Below are 20,952 nucleotides of genomic sequence, written 5' to 3' on the forward strand. Positions count from 1 at the left end.
TGATTGATTGATAAGTGTTATAAGTGTTATATTATAAGTGTTGAATTTATGCAATATGCAATAAACATATAGAATATATTCGATAATTGATCAAAATTGTTCCTTCTTGGTTTATTGTTTAGTGTAACCTCATTAAAAATAATGAATATAAATAATGAAATATAATCCTTAACTTTACTAAAGTTGTATAACGTTTATTGATTGAAGTGGCCTTTAAGTGAATAAAACATGTAGCGAAGCGAACTTTTGGATTTAATTATAATATGGCCATTAAGCGATTTATAAGTTATGTGCATTGAATTTATGCAATAGCTTTTCAATAAACATATAGAAAATATATTCGATAATTGTTCAAAAGTTTTCGGAAAACTTTTTAGGTTTATTGTCGAATGTGGCCATTAAGCGAGATATACGTTATATGCATTGAATTGAAATTAAATATTATATATTCAATAATGAATATATTATTATGAATAACATATTCGATAACTTCAACTCACCTTCACTAAGTCCTGAACTGGCTCCCGGTGGCAACATGCTCGACAGGGCGCTGAGAGGCGTGTAGGATTTCGGAGGTTCCACCGATCCGGGACGCAACAGACGCTCCTCGGTGACGCTGGACTGGACACGATACTGCATCTTGCAGTAGGCCTCCTGGGCGGCACCGTTGCTGGCATTCACATAGACACCGGTGATGGTTACGTCGGTGTCCTGGACGATGACGACACTCGAGGAGGTGGGGCGACTGCAGTCCTTGGCATCCTTGGCGCTGCTCGAATCGCCACGATAACCGGTCGTCGTGATTGTGGTGTCCGTGTTCGTCTCCTTGGTCTCCTTGGAGTACTTGGAATCGTTGCTCTCCTCGATCATGTTGCTCTGCGGCTTCGCAGCAGCCTCACGTTGCTCTTTCAGCTCCTTGCTCTCGCGTTCCCTCTCGCGTTCCCTTTCTCGCTCCCTTTCCCGCTCCCGTTCGCGTTCCCGTTCACGCTCCTTACTCGAGCCATCCTTGGGCTCCTTTTTGATGTGGAGTTCGGCTTGCTGCTTGGCCGCCTTGGCCGCGGTTGTTTTGCTGATTGCCTTGGCCGTCTCCAGCTCATCGTAGCTCTCGAAGCTGCTGCAATCGCTGGCCAAATTCTTGTCCAGATGTCGCTCCACCTCGTAGGTGGCCGCAACAATGGCGCTGGCATTCAGGCTGGCCATGCGCTTGCGTGCCAGAATGCCTTTGTAGTCGCCAATTAGTTCCTCGGTGAAGGCGCTTTTACGTTTCTTCGGAAGCTGTTTGGGCGTTGCCTTCACCTTGTCCTTATCCTTCTCTTTATCCTTCTCCTTGTCCTTGTCTTTATCCTTCTCCCTGCTTTTGTCCTTATCTCTGTCTTTGTCTTTGTCTTTGTCCTTCTTCTCGGGCGGTTCCTTGTCGTGTTCGTCATCGTCGTCGGTGTCCTCGACCAGCGTTGCTTTCTTTTGCGCCTTCGGACCGCGTTTCGTTTCCGTTTCCTGCTTCTTGGCCGGTGTTTTCTTCTGCAGCTTCTTCTTCTTCTGCTGCACAATACGCTGCAGCTGCAGCTCCTCCGCCTCGCTGTCGCTGTCGAATTCCCAATGCTTGCCCACACCACGTCCGCCGGTCACGTTCCTCAACTCGCGACGCGGCTCCAACTCTTTAACCGGCGGCGTCTCGTTGCGCTCCTTCTCCCTCTCCTTTTCCACATCCTTTTCCTTCTCCTTATCGTGCTCTTTTTCCTTGTCCTTCTCTTTGTCTTTGTCCCTTTCTCTGTCCTTGTCGGGTGGCTGCAACTCTGACTTGTTGTTGTCATCGTCGCTGCCATCGAGCGTTCGTATTCGAGGCGGTTGTTGCGTTGCCTTCGACAATCCCAACTCGTGTGCGGTCCGCGATTCATTCTCATAGAGGCACTGCACCTTGGCCAGCGCATTCAGCGATGCCATGCGATGCCGCTTCGCCCCGTAGCTGCTCAGCTTCTTCTCGAACTCCGAATCGCTGCTCTCCGTGTGCGAACTGTCGCTCGGCGGCGGTTGCAACACTTTTGATTTTCCGCCCGCTGGCTTCTTTTTCGCCGCTGTTGTTGTGGTTGTTGTTGTTGTTAGTGCAGCAGTTGCTGCTGTTGTGTGGCTGCTAGTTGTTGTTGCTGTTGTACAAGTTGCTGCTGTGGTTGCTGCTGTAGTTGTTGCTGTTGTGGGTGTTGGTGTTTGCAGCTTGCGTTTTGTTTGCTTCTTGTTTGCACCTTTAGCGGTTGTTGTAGTTGTTGTTGTTGTTGTGGTTGCTGGCGTCTCACTTGCAACACTTGCTGCGGCAGCAGTCTCTTCTTTTGTTGCTGCTGCTGCTGTGGTTGTCGCTGTTGTTGTGGCTGCTGCTGTTGTTGCCACGGCTGTTGCTGTTGCTGTCGTTGCAGCTGTTGTTGTCGCTAGTTCTGTCTCCTCTTTGATCTCCTTTTTATCCAGCAACTTTTGCTGCTGCTTCAGCAACTCGAGCAGCTTCAGCGGCTTGTTGTCCTCATCGGAAAACTCACGCAACTCCTTCAGCGTTGGCAGCACCATTTTGATGGGCTCCTCATCGTCGGAGCCCGATTTGAAATCGTAAATATCCTTGGCCGCATTTAGCGCACTTAGCGAACTTTTACTGCAGGCCTGCTGCAGTCGCGCTTTGCTCGCTGTTGTTTTACTGTACTTGATCTTTGGCCGCTGCTTCGTTGTTGTTGCTGCTGTTGTTGTTGTTGCTGCTGTTGTTGTTGGTGTTGCTGATGTGGCTGCTGTTGTTTCCACTTGCGTAGATGTGCAGCCAATCTCTTCAAGTTCCATTTGCACTGATTCCGTATTCGAATCGAGTTGCGCACGCGTTTTATTTGCTTCTTTTACTGCCCCAGAAGTTGTTGTGGTTGCTGTTGTGGTTGCTGATGTGGCTGCTGTTGTGGCTGCTGTTGCAGTTGCAGTTGCTGTTGAACTGGCTGCTGCTGTTGTTGCTGCTGTCTTTTTGCTCGCTTTGCTGCTGCTTTGACGCGCAGTTGTCGCCTTCTCCTTTTTCGTTTCGGTTGTTGTTGGCTTCTTGTTCGAAGCTTTGCTCACTTTACTGGCCGACGTCGTCGTCTGTGGCTGTGGCGCCTCCAATTTGGCCTTTTTCGCCGTGGAGTGCTTGCTGCTAGTCTTGAGAGATTCTTGATCCTTGCCCTCGCCTAATACTGTCTCCTTTAACTTGTCCTTGTCCTTGTCCTTTTCTTTGTCTTTGTCCTTTTCTTTGACTGTCTCTTTGTCTTTGCCATTGTCCTTCTCCTTGTCTAGGTCCTTTTCCTTCTCTTTTTCCTTTTCCTTTTCCTTCTCTTTTTCCTTTTCTTTTTCTTTCTCCTTCTCCCTTTCTTTTTCTTTTTCCTTTTCCTTCTCCTTTTCTTTCTCTTTCTCATGCTCACGCTTTCGCTCCTTTTCCTTCTCCTTCTCCGCCTTGCTGTTATCGTGCTCCACTCGCTGTCGCTTCACATTTATCGGCTTGCCGGGATTGAGGCTGGCAATCACTTTCACCGCAGCTGCACGGGATTTCGTCTTCACATTCTCCGATATGGAGGACTTGAGACCTTCGCTCATGCGCTCCTCACCGCTGGGCAGCAGATTGTCGAAGCCATGGATCTTGATGTCCAGACTCTTGAGCATTTTGTTGATGGCCCGCGCTTTGCCATCTTCCTGACGCTCCTCGGCCGTTAGCTTCAGCTGCGACGAGCTACTCCCTTTATCCGACTTATCCGCTTTATCCGATTTATCCGACTTATCCGTGCTGCCAGCTGTGGTTGCTGCCCGCTTTGTCGCTGCCTCCGATTTGCCACTCGGCTTTTTATTGTCGTCGGCATCATCTGTTGTCAACTTCTGCTGCTTGCCGCCGTGACGCTTCTTCGACACTGACGTCGACGTCGACGTCGATGATGTCGTCGTGGAAGCACCTGACGTTGTCGTCGTCGTCGTCGACGTTGCTGTCGCTGGAGACGTTGCTGTTGGCGTTGACGTTGACGTCGCCGTCGCGCTTGCGGTTGCCGTTGATGTGGAGCGCTGCTGTCGCTCGGCGACGCTCGAACGCTTCTTTGGACCCATCGCTGTGCGCTGGCCAAGCAAGAGACTGCATTGAGATGGGAGATGGGAAAAATGCAGTGACTTAGAAAAAGTTTAATAAGTAAAAGAGTAAGAAATCTTCAGTCGAGTGTGTTCGATTGTGAGATACAAGCTACCCATTTTGAACAAAAGATAAATATTGCTATATTATTCTCAAAATATTTCCAAAAATACTAAAAATATACCAAATGGTATATTTGGTATATCGATATAGTACCACTTTCAAAATAAATTGTCAGCCAAAGCATTATTCTCCAAATATACTCAAAAATACTAAATATATACCAAATAGTATATTTGGTATATCGATATAGTACCACTTTCAAAATAAATTGTCAGCCAAAGCATTATTCTCAAAATATACCCAAAAATACTAAAAATATACCAAATGGTATATTTGGTATATCGATATAGTACCACTTTCAAAATAAATTGTCATCCAAAACAACTAAGACCCCTAGTATGTAGGCGTTTTTGCCCATACAAAGTCGCTTTAAAATTACGCTTGCTATTCAATTTACGGGGGCGGAAGTGGGCGTGGTAAAAGTTTGAAACAAACTTGATATGCGTGCAAACATAATAAGTGCTGTTGACAAAAATTATAGCTCTATCTCTTATAGTCTCTGAGATCTAGGGGTTCAGACGGACAGACGGACAGACAGACAGACAGACAGACAGACAGACAGACGGACATGGCTAGATCGTCTCGATTGTTGATGCTGATCAAGAATATATATACTTATAGGGATATGCGTCTTCTACCTGTTTCATACCTTTCCTGATGGCACAAAGTTATAATACCCTTCTACCCTATGGATAGCGGGTATAAAAAGTTTCCCTCAAGCTTTGACTTTGATAGACCCTTAAGTGGATTACTTGAAATTCTTTTCGTGTATGCATAATACAGTGCAACTTGCCACAGCGGGCATTTCTATCAAGCGAATCCCTTTCAGGCGGGCACTTTTTGAGCGACCCCCTTTAAGCGGACACTTTTTGAGCGATACTTCGGCGGACGCTCCTTGTGGCGAACACTTTTTGTGCTCTTTTCGGTGATATTTCTTTATACATATTGAAATCTTTTAAGCGACACCCTGTTGGCAGGACGCGGACACTATTTATTAAATAATTATGTATGTGAAAGAAGTCTGTGGTCGTTTGTCGGTAAAAATGAACCCAATGAACCCAATGTTTTAAATGTAGAAACAAATATTAAAGAAAACTATTGTATTTTTTATAGTGACTTTTTGTTTGTTTTAGGGACTTGAACTAAACATTGGTCAAAAATTTGTAATTTTATAAAAGTAGTTATAATTTGCGAGCGTCTACCATATTGTTTAAGAATGCTTTAAGCTTTAGTTAGTTTATCATTTTAATTATAATACATTAAAATTTAGAATACGATCTCTTATCCAAAGGCAAAGTTATACTTTTAGAGGGGAAAAGACAATCTCACCACTTTTATTGTTTTCTATAATCAGAAATGTTTAATCTAGCATATAAAACACCCTTTTAGTGAAAACCTACAGAAATAATCCTACAGAATTGTGAATAGTTAAAAAGCAAAGGAATTAAGTCAATAAGCACTCTTTAAGTACATATGAATTCTTGATTTAAATATTGGTTTTTTTGTATACCAGAGTCTTTGTGTGTGTATGTAAATACTATATATGTACATACTTGTATGTATGTCAAAGCGAGCAGCTGGATAAGGCAAATTTCCACTTCACTTTTGTTTTACTTTACTTTTTCTCAGTTGCCTTGTCTCGCTTTTTGTTCAAGTGGCGGCACGTGACGAGCAATAAGAATTTTAGTTGAAGAAGTTTCTTCACAGTGTTTTCTCTTCTTTTACTCTTCGTCAAATCTCTTCTCTCACACCATTAAATCCTGGAGCAGCGACTTTAACAATTGTGTGAAATTTCACGAAACTGTCGCTCTTTAAAGGGTGTGGCAACATGTCCCAATATTAGATCTGGCATTATGCTAATTTTATTATGATTTTTTGTTTTGGAGAGCATATCGAAACATCGATTTGCTAATAATGATGAATTTGAGAGCAATTCTAAAGTCGATTCTTAAAAGGAGCATTCGTGAAAATCTTTATAAAATACATAAATCATTTGAATAATTTTCTATTTGACGGTTTTCCACTTGATGAGAATAATTACTTTGGCACTACGTAAAGTATAACAGATTGCTGTTGTCTCCATAAAACATCGATCGACAATAATGTTGTCAGTATCAAAAAGCTCAGGAAATTATATGGTAGCAATTTCTACAAAGTAGACCCACTAATTCTCTCTTTATTACCATTTCGTTATTATTTCAAAATAAAAAAATAAATAAAATAAAAGACCCACTATATATGTTATATAACGCATTATGGAACGTAATTCGTATCAAAATTGTACTATCTGAAATGTTTTAATACACTTACAATAATATATATATAGTAACAGGTTTTTTTTTTCCATAAAATCTTGAAAATATAAAATGTTTTTTTTTTGCCAAAATTAAAGTTGATTCGTCTTTAAATCCTTACTGAAATTTTCAAATATACATACAAGACTTTTTGAATATCTGTTTTGGTAGAAGTTGAAAATTCCCTTCATATACAGCTCTTTTAACGTTAGACACCCCCCTTGGGCGGACACTTTTTACCCATAACGTTTCTATATATATATATATATATATTTTAAGCAAGGAAAATTGCATATCAAAATATGGAAAAAAAAAACATCATTTTTTGTTTAATACAAATTAATTTTATCTGTAAATAAAGCAATTAGAGGTAAGCTTCTCATAGTGGTCATTACTATTAAACGGACCCCATTTCAAGCAAACTGTTATTGTGCTATACTAGTTGCAATTTTCATACACAGATTTTAGCTGCTCTCACATTCTCTCTCTCTATCTCTTTCACATTCCCCGCATCACAAGGATCGCAATGCAACAACCACTTTTCAAAACTTAAATGCAAACAAACAAAATGCAAATTCAAATACAAATACAGCTGCAAAATGTAAACACACACACATTCGCACATTTGTTTGGGATGTATTAGTGAGTCAAAGTCGAGCTCCAAATTCAAGTAGCAGCTTAAAAACTTAGTATATTTACCTCACTCTCTTGCCCCGCTCTCTCTTTGGCTTTGGCACTCGCTCGCTCTCTAGCGCGCGCTCTCACTCTCTCGCTCGCTCTCTCTCAGTTTAGGTGGCTTTAGGTGAGCTGGGAATACCAGTAACAGTTCAAGCCAAAGCCATTGCTGGGCATTGGCAGCAGCGGCGCCATGCTGTGCTCTTTCTTATTAGGATTCAATTTTGTTAATGCTTCTTTCACTTATTTGGGTTTTATTGTTTATTATTTATTGTCTGTATTTTGTTTTTTGGGGGGGAGGAGTAAGGCGGTGTTCGTTATCGTTGTTGTTGCGCCTTTTTAGCCTATTGAAAATACAAAATTCTGTTGTTGATTGCTGTTGTCAACATAAACAAAACGGCAAACACACGCATCTTAAGCAGATTTCGTCGAATTATTTATGCATTGCATTTTATGCAAATGCGCCAACACTCACGTACACACACACACACATTTACATGCATACACATACACTTCAGTTGTAAGCCAAAAAGTTACAAGACACATTTGTTTACGTTCGCTCAAACGCGACGATATGGCAACGCTCTTCTTCGTATACATACACACACTCACACTCATATACGCACACACTTGGAAACATTGCTAAATCAACATCAACAATCGAAAAATCAAAAATGAAAACACAACATTGCGCTTGGCAATTTTCAACTCATTTATTAAATGTAGTGTTAATTTCATTTTGTATTTTCCCTTGCAATATATCACTACAGCAGCAGCAACAACAACAACACGCACGCACACACACACACACACACACACGACCATCATTGGGGAGAACGCCCGCCCGCTGGTGAGAGATGACAATATTGATGCAGTTGTTGGCTCTTATTGGAAATAGTCGAAAATTGCATCGCAGACCTAGCTGCTGGCCATTCAAATATTCAGCAATTGTGGCAAATGAAAGAACAATAAAAAAAACAACAAAATAATGGATTAACAGCAGAGCAGTAGCAGCTGCTGCTGCTGCTGGTGTTGCTTAGTTTTTAGGCACACGCACACGCAGCGAAAAAAATCGTTTCAACACGGACGCTCGACACACACGCTCACGAGCATCTTATCAGACTGGCGCTCTCCATGAGACACAGGGTGGCCGCGAGTGTCACTTCAAAATATACTATTTAATGTCACCAAATATACCGAAAAATGTATATAATATACTATTATTGGTCATACTCTTGACGCTGTTCCTGTTAAGTTCACAGTGTAAACATATAAAAGTAGAATTCCTAAACCGTTTCGTTTAAAAATAAATAATTAAAAAAAAAATAGTCAACAAAACTTTATAAATAAGTTATGGAATTAGGGCTAACAAATTTGTGTATACCGTGCAGCAACAGTAAGAAAAATTCAAATACTAAAAGAAAGAATTATCATCAGAAATTGAAAAATGTATTATTCACACGATAAATATTGCTATAAGGCCATAAAATAAAAATAAAATAATGTATTCTAATAATAATATTTAAATAATTCGAATTTTTTAAAAATTACTCAATTCAAAATATAAATAATGGTAAAGAATATGTATATTTTTAAAGTTTTTAATAACAAATAATAATTATAAAATAAATAATATTAAAAAATTTATTATTATTATTATCTGAAGTTAATTTAAAAAATTCGTTTCCAATTTTTTTTATTTAGGTCTTTAATTAGCTTTGTGGTTATTTACATAAAATGTGGATAAGTTAAAATAAAAATCCTTAGTAGAATGAAATTTTATATTATATTAAATATGCAACATATTTAAAAATTGGAATTTAAGAGTTTAATCCATTTGTATTAAGAATTACCCATATTAAAAAACTCATCTTTTATTGTGATAATTAAATCAAATTTATTAAACTATTTTCAACACAAACATTAGAAAATGATATTTAAAGTACAAATAATAGTTCAATTTGTTTTTGAAATTTTTAATATTCTGTAAACATTTAATCTTTAAAAGAAATGCAATAATGATTTAGTATAAAATAACTTTAGTATGAAATAACTCGGAATATTTAAAACTTGGTTGTATAGTTAAATCAGTTTTTATTGATAATCAAAGTAAGGCAACAATCTTTGAATAACAAGTTTTAAGTCCGCCTTTGATGGACCTGGGATATAGCAATGTGTAATGTATTTTTGAATTGTTTTTATTATTTTTTGGGTAACCCATAGACAACAGATGGCAATTTTTCAATTTGCCAATTGTACAATATGGGTGAAGCCTCTTTGTAGCTCTCTCCTTGAGGTATGATTAAGATTACGTTGAAACCTGTGGAATATACGGCGTAATATTTTTGCCGACGCACATGGTGAGCTTATCGAGGGCATCGAAAGCGCAAATCAATTCCTTATTCTGACCAAATACGTCACGGAAATTATTACAGATGACCGAAGCAACACGGAGTCCCTCACAATAGATGTTCGGATCCTGTTTCTCAAACACTTCCGTATCCTCCATCGTTTCCGAAATCTTCTCCTCCGGCTTATCCTTTTGGAAACGGCCATCCAAGAATTGTGCGCTCACAAATGGCTCGACGGCCGTGGTGAATATGCCGATTAGGAAGGTGCCATCGTTCTCAAATTGCTTCAGACTATGCAGCACATGTTTCAGGAAATAGATTTCCGCTGTCGTTGGCAGCATGGCGAATGTGGCAGTGGGTTGATCCGACTCCCCGCAACTACTGGCGACCATTTCGGCAGCACAATTTCGCACCAGATCGGACTCATCCACCAGGAGCTGGAGGACCAGACGTATATAGTTGCCCACAATTTGGACATTGCCCGTGGGGAACAATTGTCGAATGTGTATCCCAATGCGATCGGTCAGTTGGGCAGCCTTATAGCGCAGATATGGCTTCTGCTTGGGATCACTGATGTCCAGTGCATAGTGTAAAATGTTTAGCCAAAATTGCTGATACTCTTCCCCCTCCAGCGTTCGTATATTCTCCAACATAACCTGACGCGTCACGCACAACACCAAACCGGGTTCAATGTCGCAGTTGCGACGCTCCAACAGCTCAGTGATTGGCAGCTCCAGTTCGTCGCCCAATAGCGAGAGCAACGTGTAAACTGTGCTCCCCAATTGCGGACTATGTCCGCGCTCCTTCGCCACATCGTTGGCCAGCTGCAGCGCAAAGTCGATGAGTTCGCGACGCTGACGCAATTGCCCGGTAAGCACATTGAGTCCGATACGCACCTTGAGTCCGAGTGCCTTGCAATAGGCCACAGCATCGGGATCGAATTGAAAGTTCTTCAACTCAAAGCTATCGATTATGCCACGTGTGCAGCGCACATTGTTTGCCTGATCGGAGAGTAGATGCAAAAACAGATCGATGGCGAATTGTTGCATCTCTGGACGTTGCTGCTCCTTGGGCTTCATCAGCGTCTTAACCATGTGCTCGAGTATGACGTCCGCATTCTGTGTGATCCGATGCAAATGGAGGCCATAGACCTCAAAGAACTTCGGTGATATCGTGTAACTATTGCAGCGTTCATAAACTGTTGCATGATCCAGTGCGTAAATGCGCTGCAACAGTGCCAACAATTTATCATTGATAGACATCCCATCGTTGGCATCTTGTAGTATGGCAATCAGCACATTCAACGCGGCGTTGAACAGATAAATATCCTCATCGAATACGGCGAGCGCCAATTGGGCAACTGTGTGCAGCATGGCAGACATCAGTTTGCTGTCCTTCCACACAATCCAATACAGTTCCAGCAACTGCAGCAGATGGCCATGAACTGCATTCAAGTCCTTGGCATAGAGTGTCGTCTCCTGTGGAAGTGCAAAAAAATAAGATATTAGTAAGGTGCTGCAATTAAAAATGTACCCCGAAAATTGCAAGTGAAAAACTCCTACAAAGAAAGCTAAATTACGTTGAATGACAAAAAACTTGCAAAAAGCATCTTCTTTGTATTTGAACTGACTTTTTAAAAATAAATCCCTTCTCAGCGATTCTCAAATTGTTAAGCTAATCAGTTGTTAATCTTAGCTGCTTCTTTTTAAATAAAAACAAGTAAGAAAGCTACAGTCGAGTGTACTCGACTGTGAGATACCCGCTACCCATTTTGAATAAAAGCAATATATTTTGCGATATTTTTTTCAAAATATACCGAATATACTGCAAAATACTAAAAATATGCCAAATGGTATATTTGGTATATCGATATAGTACCACATTCATAATAAACCATAGACGGCACAATATACCAGATTGCCGGCCAAAGCAACTCAGACTCAGAAGGCGTTTTTGCCCATACAAAAGTATTTCTTTAATAACATCCACAATTTTTATCTGATCGCAACCAAATTTTCAGGAATCATAACTACTATAGTTATTATTATATATCCCAAAATTCACAACTCGAGCTTTAAAATTACGCTTGTTATTCAATTTTTTTGATTTGCGGGGGCGGAAGTGGACGTGGCAAAAATTTGAAACAAACTTGATCTGTGTGCAAACATAACAAATGCTGTCGAAAAATTATAGCTCTATATCTTATAGTCTCTGAGATCCAGTGTTTCATACGGACGGACGGACAGACACACAGACGGACAGACGGACATGGCTATATCGTCTCGGCTGTTGACGCTGATCAAGAATATATATACTTTATAGGGTCGGAGATACCTCCTTCAACCTGTTACATACATTTCCTGCCGGCACAAAGTTATAATACCCTTCTACCCTATGGGTAGCGGGTATAAAAAAAAAACAAACATATAAACTATAAAATCCTATAGCAAAGTATTGTTTCCGTTGTCGAATTATAATGTAAAAAGTTTGCCTTATTGCAAAATACATTTTAGAAGATAAACACATAAACGAAGTCAAGTTCGAGTAGATGTGGATGCTGAACATAAGTTTAAATATCGTCATAGGAAAAACCTTACTTCATTTATAAGATTCATTTGTTGACTGAACTAACATTGCCGAACCCAAACGGTAAGAGCTAGGAGGCTGAAACATAGTGAGTTCTTTAAAATACCAACTTTATCTTAAAAAAACATTGCTTTAAAGGTAAGTATTCTAATAAATATGAAAATAAATAAGTAATTTGGCAATACAGATAGAACAATAAAGACATTGTTGCTACACAAGCTCAGAAAAATTGCATACTAAACTAACATTGCGCAGCCCGAACGGTAATAGCTGGGAGGCTGAAAACTATTTTACACAACTTGAACGTGAATTCTTTGAGATTTTGTTCTTAACTTTTAAATAAACATTGCTTTGGAAATTGACATTTTAATAAATATTAATACAACACGTTAATTGACGGTATACTATATGAAGAGAGACCTAAAAATAAACGTTGATGCGAGACAAGCTCATAAAAATGGCATAATGAACTAACATTTTATAGCGGTACAAGCTGGGAGGCTGAAACCTAGTTAACATAATTTAAACGAGAATTCTTTAAGATTTCCTACTTCAATTTGAAATAAACATTGCTTTGGAAGTTGGCAGTATAAACTAACAAACGGTACGAGCTGAGAGGCTGAAATCTTTAAACGTGAATTCTTTAAGATTCCTTTCTCTAACTCAAAAAAAAAACTTCTGTGAATGAAGGCATTAGAATAAATATTAACAGAAAATGTTATATGGAGTCATGCATGCAAGATAAGCTCACAAAAATTGCATAATGAACAAAAATCTCACAATAATAAGAAGGCTGAAGCCTAATTTGCGTAATTTCATTGCGAGTTCTTAAAAATTGATTACTCCACATTGCGTTGAAAGTCAGCAATAGAATAATTATAACAAAATAAATGAATATAGTTAGAGACAGCCATGAAATAGAAAGAGACATAGTAGAGAGAAAGAGAAGGAGACAGCGTCTTACCGGCTTGTGCTTGAAATGCTTCAAGTTGAGCACCATTAGAATATGCGCAATTCGCTCCTTGGCCGTCTTGATGCTGGTAAAATTGGCCAACACCTGGCTGGCTCTCACACGTGTCATATAATCGTGCACACAACAGATGCGCTGCAGGAAGGGCACAAATTCATTAAGCTGCAAACAAAAATCAGAAAACATATTTGTAGAAAACTGAAATACACACAAGATAAACCAAGCACTTACATTCAGTGTATTCTCGATGCCCTCCAGTGCCGAGGGATAGAGTCGACTGAGGAACTGCAGCATGGCCTCCAGCTGGACAGTTTGACCGCCAGTCGACTGGACGAATTGTCGCGATGCCGCCTGACCCAGCACCGTGTGAAAGTAATCGAAGAGCGCCGGATAGCGAGTGAAGAAAATGCGTCCGGTCATGCGATTGCGCAAATGCAAATCGCCAACTTCGTTGCGTGCCCGCTCCACGCCAAAGATGCGCACAATCAGGGCGGACAACAGCAACGTGGCGCAATTGCGTTCGGCCCATTCGCTGGCCACGAGACTCTCCAACGCACACCTGACGCCGCGGCCAATGAACTCGCCCACCAGCTCCGACAATTCGCTGCAACGGAACAGCGCACGCATAATGTTCAGCGCATGACTGCGAGCCGTGGACGCAGCGGAGCCGGGTTCACGGCGTTCACACACCTCGAGAAGGAGTTTCATGCTGCGACTGAAGGTGTTGTGCGTGCCCAGCTTCAGTTCGGTGCAGATGAGTGCCTGCAGCATGTAGGGAACGCCAGCGCTGCGTCGTGTGGGGCAAATCTTGTTGCCGCCGGCGCCTTCGCTGCCCGCCACCAAGGCCATTGCCTCGTCCAGCCATTGTTGTGGCAGCTGATTCAATGCCGGCTCATCGCTGTGCCAGAAGCGGCGACATAGTAGCGTGAATCCCACATAGGCCTGCTCGAAGGCGCCGCGATGCTTGATCTCCGACAGCAGCAGCAGAAAGTGTTCGCCAATTTGTGCCACCTGCTGTTGACTGAGCAGATGTTGTGGTTGCTTCTGTTGCTGTTGCTGTTGCTCCTGCTGCAGTGGCGCATTGTGCACGAGTTCGCCGGTGATGAGTGACACCTCCTTGATGCTGCGCCAGGCGCACAACAGCACCAGCTGTGAGGTCAACGTGTGAGCAGCGGCAGCGGCCTCTGCAGCTGCCCTTGCTTGCTCTGTGTCTTCCACTTGTTGCTCCTCCTCCTCCTCCTCTGGTTGCTGCTCTTCCTCCTCTGCTTCATCCTCCTCCTCCTCCTCCTCTGCAGTCTCTGCAGTTGGCACATGTCCCTCGGGTGACTCGCTCGCCACCACCGTCAGCATTAGTTCGCTGACTTCCATGCTGGCCTCGAGCAACTCGTTGATATACTGACGCCACAACGCCTCCTCGGCCAGCTCCGTCAGCTTCAACTGCTGCAGCAAATGCCGGCTGGCAAAGAGCAGTCCATACATCGGATTGTGTCGCGCCGCCTGCGTCAGATCCACCTCAGCCATCGCAATGCCTGCGCGCAACTCGCGCAGACACCATTGCAACACCAGATAGTAACGTGGCTGCACCTCGGGCAATTCGCGAACGTGCTGCAACAGCTCCTCGGGCAACTCCACAGCCACTTGATGGGCCTGGCAATAGACCTGCAGCTGATACGCACCCGTCACCGAATCGGGCGGACGTTGCGACACCAAATGTTGCATTATGTCCAACGGTTTCAGTTGTATGCATGGCTGCAATTTGGCCAAAATCCCGGCAGCCAACAGCTTGTTGTGCTCGTAGCTGTCGCGCAGACAATGCTCCAGATAGGTCAACGCAATCGCTGGCAATTGATAGAATTGTTGCAGACGCAGACGTTCGAGCATATCCAATAGATCGCCAATCAATTGCATCGATATCCAACGCCGTCCGTAGTTGGCAGTGGGAAACAGATTCAGCGAGAGAAGAGTTAGCAAATCGTTGACGAACTTGCTGAGCATATGAGTGTGTGGCTGATGCTGATGCTGCAGCTGCTCCGCACCGCCCTTCTCCTTCAGCTGCTGCGCCAGATTCAATTCGAGCCGCTTGAAACCCTTCTGCAGCAGACCGCGTGCAATTTGCCGCACGTGAGCGTTCGGCGTGTTGCAATTGTGATGCAGAAAACACATGATGGCATCGATCTCGAATTGTGTGAACGGTTCACTAAGACGCGGCGTCTCCACCACAAATGCCAAGGCCATCAGACGTGTGTTATCGTCGAAGCCCATCATTGCCTGATTGATCTGTATCGAGAGTTCACCGAGCAGCTGCTTAACCGCTTGCTGTTGGCCATGACGACGTGCTGTCGACATCGCTGCCAGTTTGGTGCTGAGCGTCAGATTCTTGTACTGACAGAGTTCGCCGAGCACTTGACCGTCCAGCTCCACGGTGCTCTTGATGAGGCGTTCAATTACCGCGAGACGTTCGTTATACGGTTGAGCCTGACGCAGCAGCGTCACGACCCAAATGTTATACCAGTCCTTGAAGTTCTCCTCCTTGTGGGCGACCGTCATCATAGCTACAAGAGAGATGCATTCGAAGAATCAAAGTACAAATGATGTTTGCTGCACTTACACTTGTACAATGCGTTGACATTGTCATCGAGTCCCAGGTAGAAGACAAAGATCTTTTGAAACACGGCTGGGCAATGGAATAGCACATCTCTGGTGCCCATTATCTCCACCAGCTGCTGCACAATGAGGCACAACGAGGTCAGCGGTATATGCTCGCGTCCCAGCTGCGCGAACACCTGTTGCTTGATGCTCGTCTGTCCCGTCGCCTTGGCATGGATCAGCACCTGTTGCAACAGACTGGCGGCCATGTGGCGTATGGACTCCACGCTGCTGCCAATGTGCTGCAGAGCGAATTTCAACAGCAGCACGAGTATCAGATTGTAGATGACCAGCGGACGATCCTGCAGCACAATGCCCGACAATGATTTCGAATAGGTGTGCAAATGTTTGGACATATAGACAAGCAGATTGGTCACATCACCGGCTGCATTGACCTGATCGATGATGCTCTTCAAAATCTCCAACGCCTGCACTGCACGCTCGACATAATCGGTCTTCTGCAGCACCAGCAATGAGGCCGCTTTGATGGGCAGCTCCTCAAAAGCGCTGATCGCATGACAACTGCGCATATACTCGTCGAAATCGTTGAAGAATCGAGCATTGTGTCCAATGGCCAAGCCGGCAATGGAACGCACATCCCACGGCGTGTCCAAGTGACGTGCCACGCTTGCGGCCAGCTCGCTAATGAGACGCAACGGTTCGCACTGCTGTGGCACAAGAAACTGTTTGAGGTCCACCATGAAATTGACATAGAATCGCAACAGATTCTGTATAAACAAATAGAATTCATTGCGTCGCGTTGGCGACAACTCTACAGTTGCTTCGCTGCAGAAAAGAACATGTTATATTACAGATCTATCTATTTCTGCCAATCATACCTAATCGAAATCCAGTAGCGCCTCAAGACGCAGGGCAGCAAGGGAATAAACGCGTGAATCTCCTTGGCCAACGCATCGCGGCCAAAGGCAAAACTATGCAGACAAGCTCCAACAGAGACAAGGACATCATTCAGCATATCAATGTTTATATTGCTGTCAGCAATTTGCTCCGCCAGCTGCTGCAGTGCATCGCGCAGCACTCGTAGCATGGCATCCTTGGTATGTGTGGCATTATTGCGTTTGTTCACCTCGTTGCTCGAGAAGAGTCTGCAATGCAAAATGCAAATTCAAAATGCAGTCAATCGATAACTTTGTGCGCTCACCTGTTTAGAATGCCACGCACTGGATGCTTAAGGGGACAAACAAATAGCAAATCGGCAAGAAATGCAAATGATTCAGCTTTCCCAAAGATCACCTTGACTACCGTAATCTGCTCGTTGCATGTGGTGGCTGTCGCAAATTGCTGCACATAATCCTCCTGAGCTGCGGCGTACCATACAATTGGAAATTCATAAAATTCGATAACACAATAATATTATTTGAGGTACTTACAATTTTGCCATTTTATTGGCATGCGCACGGGCGCCGAACGCATTTCGGCAAAACGTTTTGGATGTGCGCATAATTTAAGCGCAGTTACGCGCAAACTCAAGTCATTCATTTTATTTCGGCAAGTTCCAAATGAAAATAACAAAAAGCCGGCCCACTAGCCGCGTGTTGACAACTTCTCACATATGTGTGTGATAACGATAGACTAGACCTCGCGAAAAGTATCGGTGCCTGCGATAACGCGAATTTATCGTACAATCGATAGGATTAGCCATGGTACGCTGTTAACATGCAATAAGCGTGCGAAAAAAGTAATTTCAAAATATGGCGCTGATAATAAAAACTCGAGGAAACAATTTAAATATCCCAAAATGCAAGGCTCCTATGCTTATATATCTTATTTCAAAATAAAAACAAAGTCTTGTTTTAATTTAACGTATGTAATCAGCGCATTTACATCTTGTGTGTTGTTCCGTTATTTATTACAAACAATATACAGACAGATGAAAAAAATGCAATTGATGCGCGTCGCTGCTGCTGCTGTTGTTGTTGGTATCTACAGACGGCGACCACGACGACCGCCCTTCCTGCGTGTGGAATCGGATGGAATAGGAGTCACATCCTCGATGCGACCGATTTTCATCGATGAACGAGCCAAAGCGCGCAGAGCGGATTGGGCACCGGGTCCGGGTGTCTTGGTCTTGTTGCCACCAGTGGCACGCAACTTGATGTGCAGAGCCGTAATGCCGAGCACCTTGCACCTCTCAGCAACATCCTGTAATGGATAGCACGAAGAAAATGTTTACATCAATGTTTGTTTATCGATAACAATGCCACTGAAATCGTACCTGAGCAGCCAACATGGCGGCGTAGGGAGAAGCCTCATCACGATCAGCCTTGACCTTCATGCCGCCGGTGACACGTGCGATGGTTTCACGACCGGACAGATCGGTAACATGCACGAAAGTATCGTTGAAGCTGGCATAGATGTGTGCAACGCCGAAAACGTTCTCGCCGTCACGAACCTGGGGTCCGAGCGAGACCTGCACTTCCTCCTTCTGAACTTTAGCCTTTCTGGGTGCCATGATGCTCTAGCTGTTTATTGACGATCAGCAAACTGTGTGAATAAGAAAGAAATGCGTTGTTCAAACAATTTGTTTTCCACATTATGCTACTGCACATGGCAGCTTCGTACAAATACACGCACACAACACACACACACACACTTGCAAAAAAAAACAAAACAAAATAAAAGAGGTGTGCACTGCTCACAAACAGAAAATTATGCTGCAATTGCATTATATATACAATTTGCTTAATGCATTTTATGCGTTTCATGTTTTTGTTTTGGTTTTTTTGGCGTAAAAACGTATTTTTATTTCAGAAATCACAAGAGACTGTCAAAACACGAACCAATTGCGTGAACCGGATATTAAAAAAGAAGGCTATGTAGCAGCTGTCAGAGGAGGGTTGCCACTCCTATTCACAATAGTTACACGAGCTGTCATGTAAAGCCCATGGCTGCAATACAGGGCTGCAGAATTCGTTCCACGGCTATCGATAATAAATTTTGAATATTTTGTAGTAAACAATAATAAATTTTCTTTGTGCAATCCAATAAACGCTATATCCTATGTCTTTCTACTTTACGCCGATTTTGGTAGTTTGCTTATAATTAATTTGCTTATAAATTAATTTCTTTTAGCACATCTTAAATATAGTTTTTTAGGTAGACAAAAACTGATTAAGGAAATTGTTTTAATAGTTGCTCATAGATAAAAGTTTTTTAAATTGATATGTGCAATATGTAATTACATGAATATTATTAGTGTTGCATAGTCGTTTTTATGATGCAATATGAGCCACGTAACAAATCTCCAGTTATCGATATATTCCGGCAGTCAGAATTGCGCTGAATTCGAATTGACTTCGTAGATCGAAATCTTTATTAAAATGTAATCCAAACTAAATAAAGTTGATATATAGAAAAGCTACTTTTTTAAGAATTATAAATTCACAATTCATTTAAACGAATAATTGCAATAGTACTATAATTAATTATATTGCAAAAAATAAATCATCGATGTTTTTAAACTTGTAAAATAATCGATTCATCGATGTGTGGGGATGCCACTGTGCCAGTACTCACTAGTCACAAGACAAGAAGCGAGCACCACAACAACGCAGCAATCGAACAACCTGAGAACCTAACAAACTAACAACCAAACAAGGAATCATGTCGTGGGTCTCCGACTATCAATATACGTGGCTGCAGAAGCTCGCACTCAATGCCTTGCAAATCTCCGGCCACATACCCCATCACATTGCCTTCGTAATGGACGGCAACCGGAGATTCGCACGCTCCAAGCAATTGGATAAGATCGAGGGCCATTCACGGGGCTTTGCCAAGCTGGCGGATGTGCTGCGATGGTGCTTGGACATGGGCATACGTGAGGTAACCACGTTTGCCTTTAGCATTGAGAACTTTAAACGTTCCCGCGATGAGGTCGAGGGTCTCTTCAACTTGGCACGCGATAAATTTGCCAAACTACTGGCGGAGATCGAGCGACTGGATGAGCATGGCATACGGATACGTGTGCTGGGCAACATTGAGTTACTGCCGGCTGATTTGCAGCGTTTGATTGCCAGCGCCATGTTACGTACGGAACACAATGATAAACTCTTCCTGAATGTCGCCTTTGCCTACACATCGCGGGATGAGATTACACAGGCGGTGGAGTCAGTGTTGCAGGCAGAGGAGAATCCCGACGGTGAGGATGCGCTGCTGCCCACCGATATAAATGAGCGCCTGTTGGAGGCATGTCTCTACACTCGCCATTCGCCACCACCGGATTTGGTGTTTCGGACCTCGGGTGAGACGCGACTCAGTGACTTTATGATGTGGCAGGTAAAGTAGTTGACAAAATCATCTTCTATAACATATCCTCATCGTCTTTTCTCTCTTGCTCGCTTAAGATAAAATCTTCCGTGCTATACTTTACCCAAGTGCTGTGGCCACAGATCACCATTTGGAACTTTATGGCCGGCATCATTGCCTATCAGCGGGATCGGAGTCGCATCGAGGACTTTAGAAGTGAGCAGCGTTTGCACAGCGCTCAATTGGCCAAATCCAGTGATTTCTATAGTCTGCGCGTACAAAAGTTTCTGCACAAATTGGATGCGAATCGGCGAAAATTACTTATTGCCTTGGCCTCCAATTGATTGAGTATTTCGATTGATTGATTGAGATTGATGTCAAGCCAACTGTTAATAATTGCATGTTCAATGTTGTGATAGGGAAAATAAATTAATTGTATGTAAATAATGCCATCAATCATCAGCATTAGATCGCTTTTATTCTATAGCAGTACATTCCGTCCGGCTTTCTGTCTGTCCGCTTGTATTCACAGCTATAACTCGTCAATCGTTCTTCTCTTTGCTATCTTAAGAGATTAATTGTAGATCTTAAATACCTTAACACCATTCCATAATAAAATCAAAATCGAAAAACTCGCTGTTGTACCTTAAAAAGTGTTTTGGAATGATTCCCTAATTATTAATTGTCTTGGGTGTTCTCCTCTTACATTAATTTATTTTACCAATCTCCTAGTGACACGTCAATCAGACTTTGTACATCATTAACTTTAAAGATAATTTAAAAAATTAATTGAATTGAGATAGAAAGTAAATTCCCCAACTAAATTGAAAATTAAAAATTAAATTTAAAACTCGAAAAAAAACAAAAATCTATTAAGAAATTTTTAATACACAAAATAAAAAAAAGATGGAAATACCATTTAATGATAATTTAATACGT

At 42.4% G+C, this 20,952-nt stretch overlaps 4 protein-coding genes across 4 annotated transcripts in view; 1 reads left to right on the top strand and 3 right to left on the bottom strand.

Annotated features, from left to right (window-relative positions):
• LOC133847287 (mucin-5AC) overlaps positions 1–8,327 on the bottom strand; it is a 67,784-nt gene extending 59,457 nt beyond the window's left edge. Inside the window, exons 1-3 of the mRNA XM_062282229.1 lie at positions 8,252–8,327; positions 7,219–7,538; positions 501–4,108 (exon numbers count right to left, since the gene is read on the bottom strand). Coding sequence (XP_062138213.1) covers positions 501–4,083 — 3,583 coding nt within the window. The 5' untranslated portion in view covers positions 4,084–4,108; positions 7,219–7,538; positions 8,252–8,327. The remainder of the gene's footprint in view (positions 1–500; positions 4,109–7,218; positions 7,539–8,251) is intronic.
• Positions 8,328–9,495: 1,168 nt separating this feature from the next.
• On the bottom strand, positions 9,496–17,339 carry LOC133847602 (tRNA (32-2'-O)-methyltransferase regulator THADA). The gene is made up of 7 exons (XM_062282762.1): positions 17,139–17,339; positions 16,910–17,069; positions 16,587–16,853; positions 15,710–16,533; positions 13,333–15,653; positions 13,096–13,263; positions 9,496–11,023 (listed from the first exon to the last, which is right to left on the bottom strand). The coding sequence occupies exons 1-7, from the start codon at positions 17,245–17,247 to the stop codon at positions 9,503–9,505; spliced, it is 5,370 nt and encodes a 1,789-aa protein (XP_062138746.1). The 5' UTR covers positions 17,248–17,339; the 3' UTR covers positions 9,496–9,502.
• A 217-nt stretch (positions 17,340–17,556) lies between these two features.
• LOC133847603 (small ribosomal subunit protein uS11A-like) lies at positions 17,557–18,573 on the bottom strand. Its single transcript, XM_062282763.1, has 3 exons — positions 18,549–18,573; positions 17,984–18,252; positions 17,557–17,910 (listed from the first exon to the last, which is right to left on the bottom strand). Exons 2-3 carry the CDS (start codon positions 18,218–18,220, stop codon positions 17,692–17,694), a joined length of 456 nt encoding a protein of 151 aa, XP_062138747.1. The 5' UTR covers positions 18,221–18,252; positions 18,549–18,573; the 3' UTR covers positions 17,557–17,691.
• A 691-nt stretch (positions 18,574–19,264) lies between these two features.
• LOC133848469 (dehydrodolichyl diphosphate synthase complex subunit DHDDS) lies at positions 19,265–20,645 on the top strand. The gene is made up of 2 exons (XM_062284061.1): positions 19,265–20,043; positions 20,112–20,645. Exons 1-2 carry the CDS (start codon positions 19,372–19,374, stop codon positions 20,355–20,357), a joined length of 918 nt encoding a protein of 305 aa, XP_062140045.1. The 5' UTR covers positions 19,265–19,371; the 3' UTR covers positions 20,358–20,645.
• The last annotated feature ends 307 nt before the right edge of the window (positions 20,646–20,952 follow it).

The sequence above is a fragment of the Drosophila sulfurigaster genome, chromosome X (assembly GCF_023558435.1).
Source record: "Drosophila sulfurigaster albostrigata strain 15112-1811.04 chromosome X, ASM2355843v2, whole genome shotgun sequence".
Classification (NCBI taxonomy): Eukaryota; Metazoa; Arthropoda; class Insecta; order Diptera; family Drosophilidae; genus Drosophila; species Drosophila sulfurigaster.

Coding starts and splice junctions, on each gene's coding strand:
- LOC133848469 (XM_062284061.1), top strand. CDS start 19,372: ATGTCGTGGGTCTCCGACTATCAATATACGTGGCTGCAGAAGCTCGCA. Junction 20,044..20,111: donor GTGACTTTATGATGTGGCAG/GTAAAGTAGTTG, acceptor TGCTCGCTTAAG/ATAAAATCTTCCGTGCTATA.
- LOC133847602 (XM_062282762.1), bottom strand. CDS start 17,247: ATGAATGACTTGAGTTTGCGCGTAACTGCGCTTAAATTATGCGCACAT. Junction 13,264..13,332: donor GCATCGAGAATACACTGAAT/GTAAGTGCTTGG, acceptor TTTTGTTTGCAG/CTTAATGAATTTGTGCCCTT. Junction 11,024..13,095: donor AGCATTTCAAGCACAAGCCG/GTAAGACGCTGT, acceptor GCACTTCCACAG/GAGACGACACTCTATGCCAA.
- LOC133847603 (XM_062282763.1), bottom strand. CDS start 18,220: ATGGCACCCAGAAAGGCTAAAGTTCAGAAGGAGGAAGTGCAGGTCTCG. Junction 17,911..17,983: donor CCGCCATGTTGGCTGCTCAG/GTACGATTTCAG, acceptor TATCCATTACAG/GATGTTGCTGAGAGGTGCAA.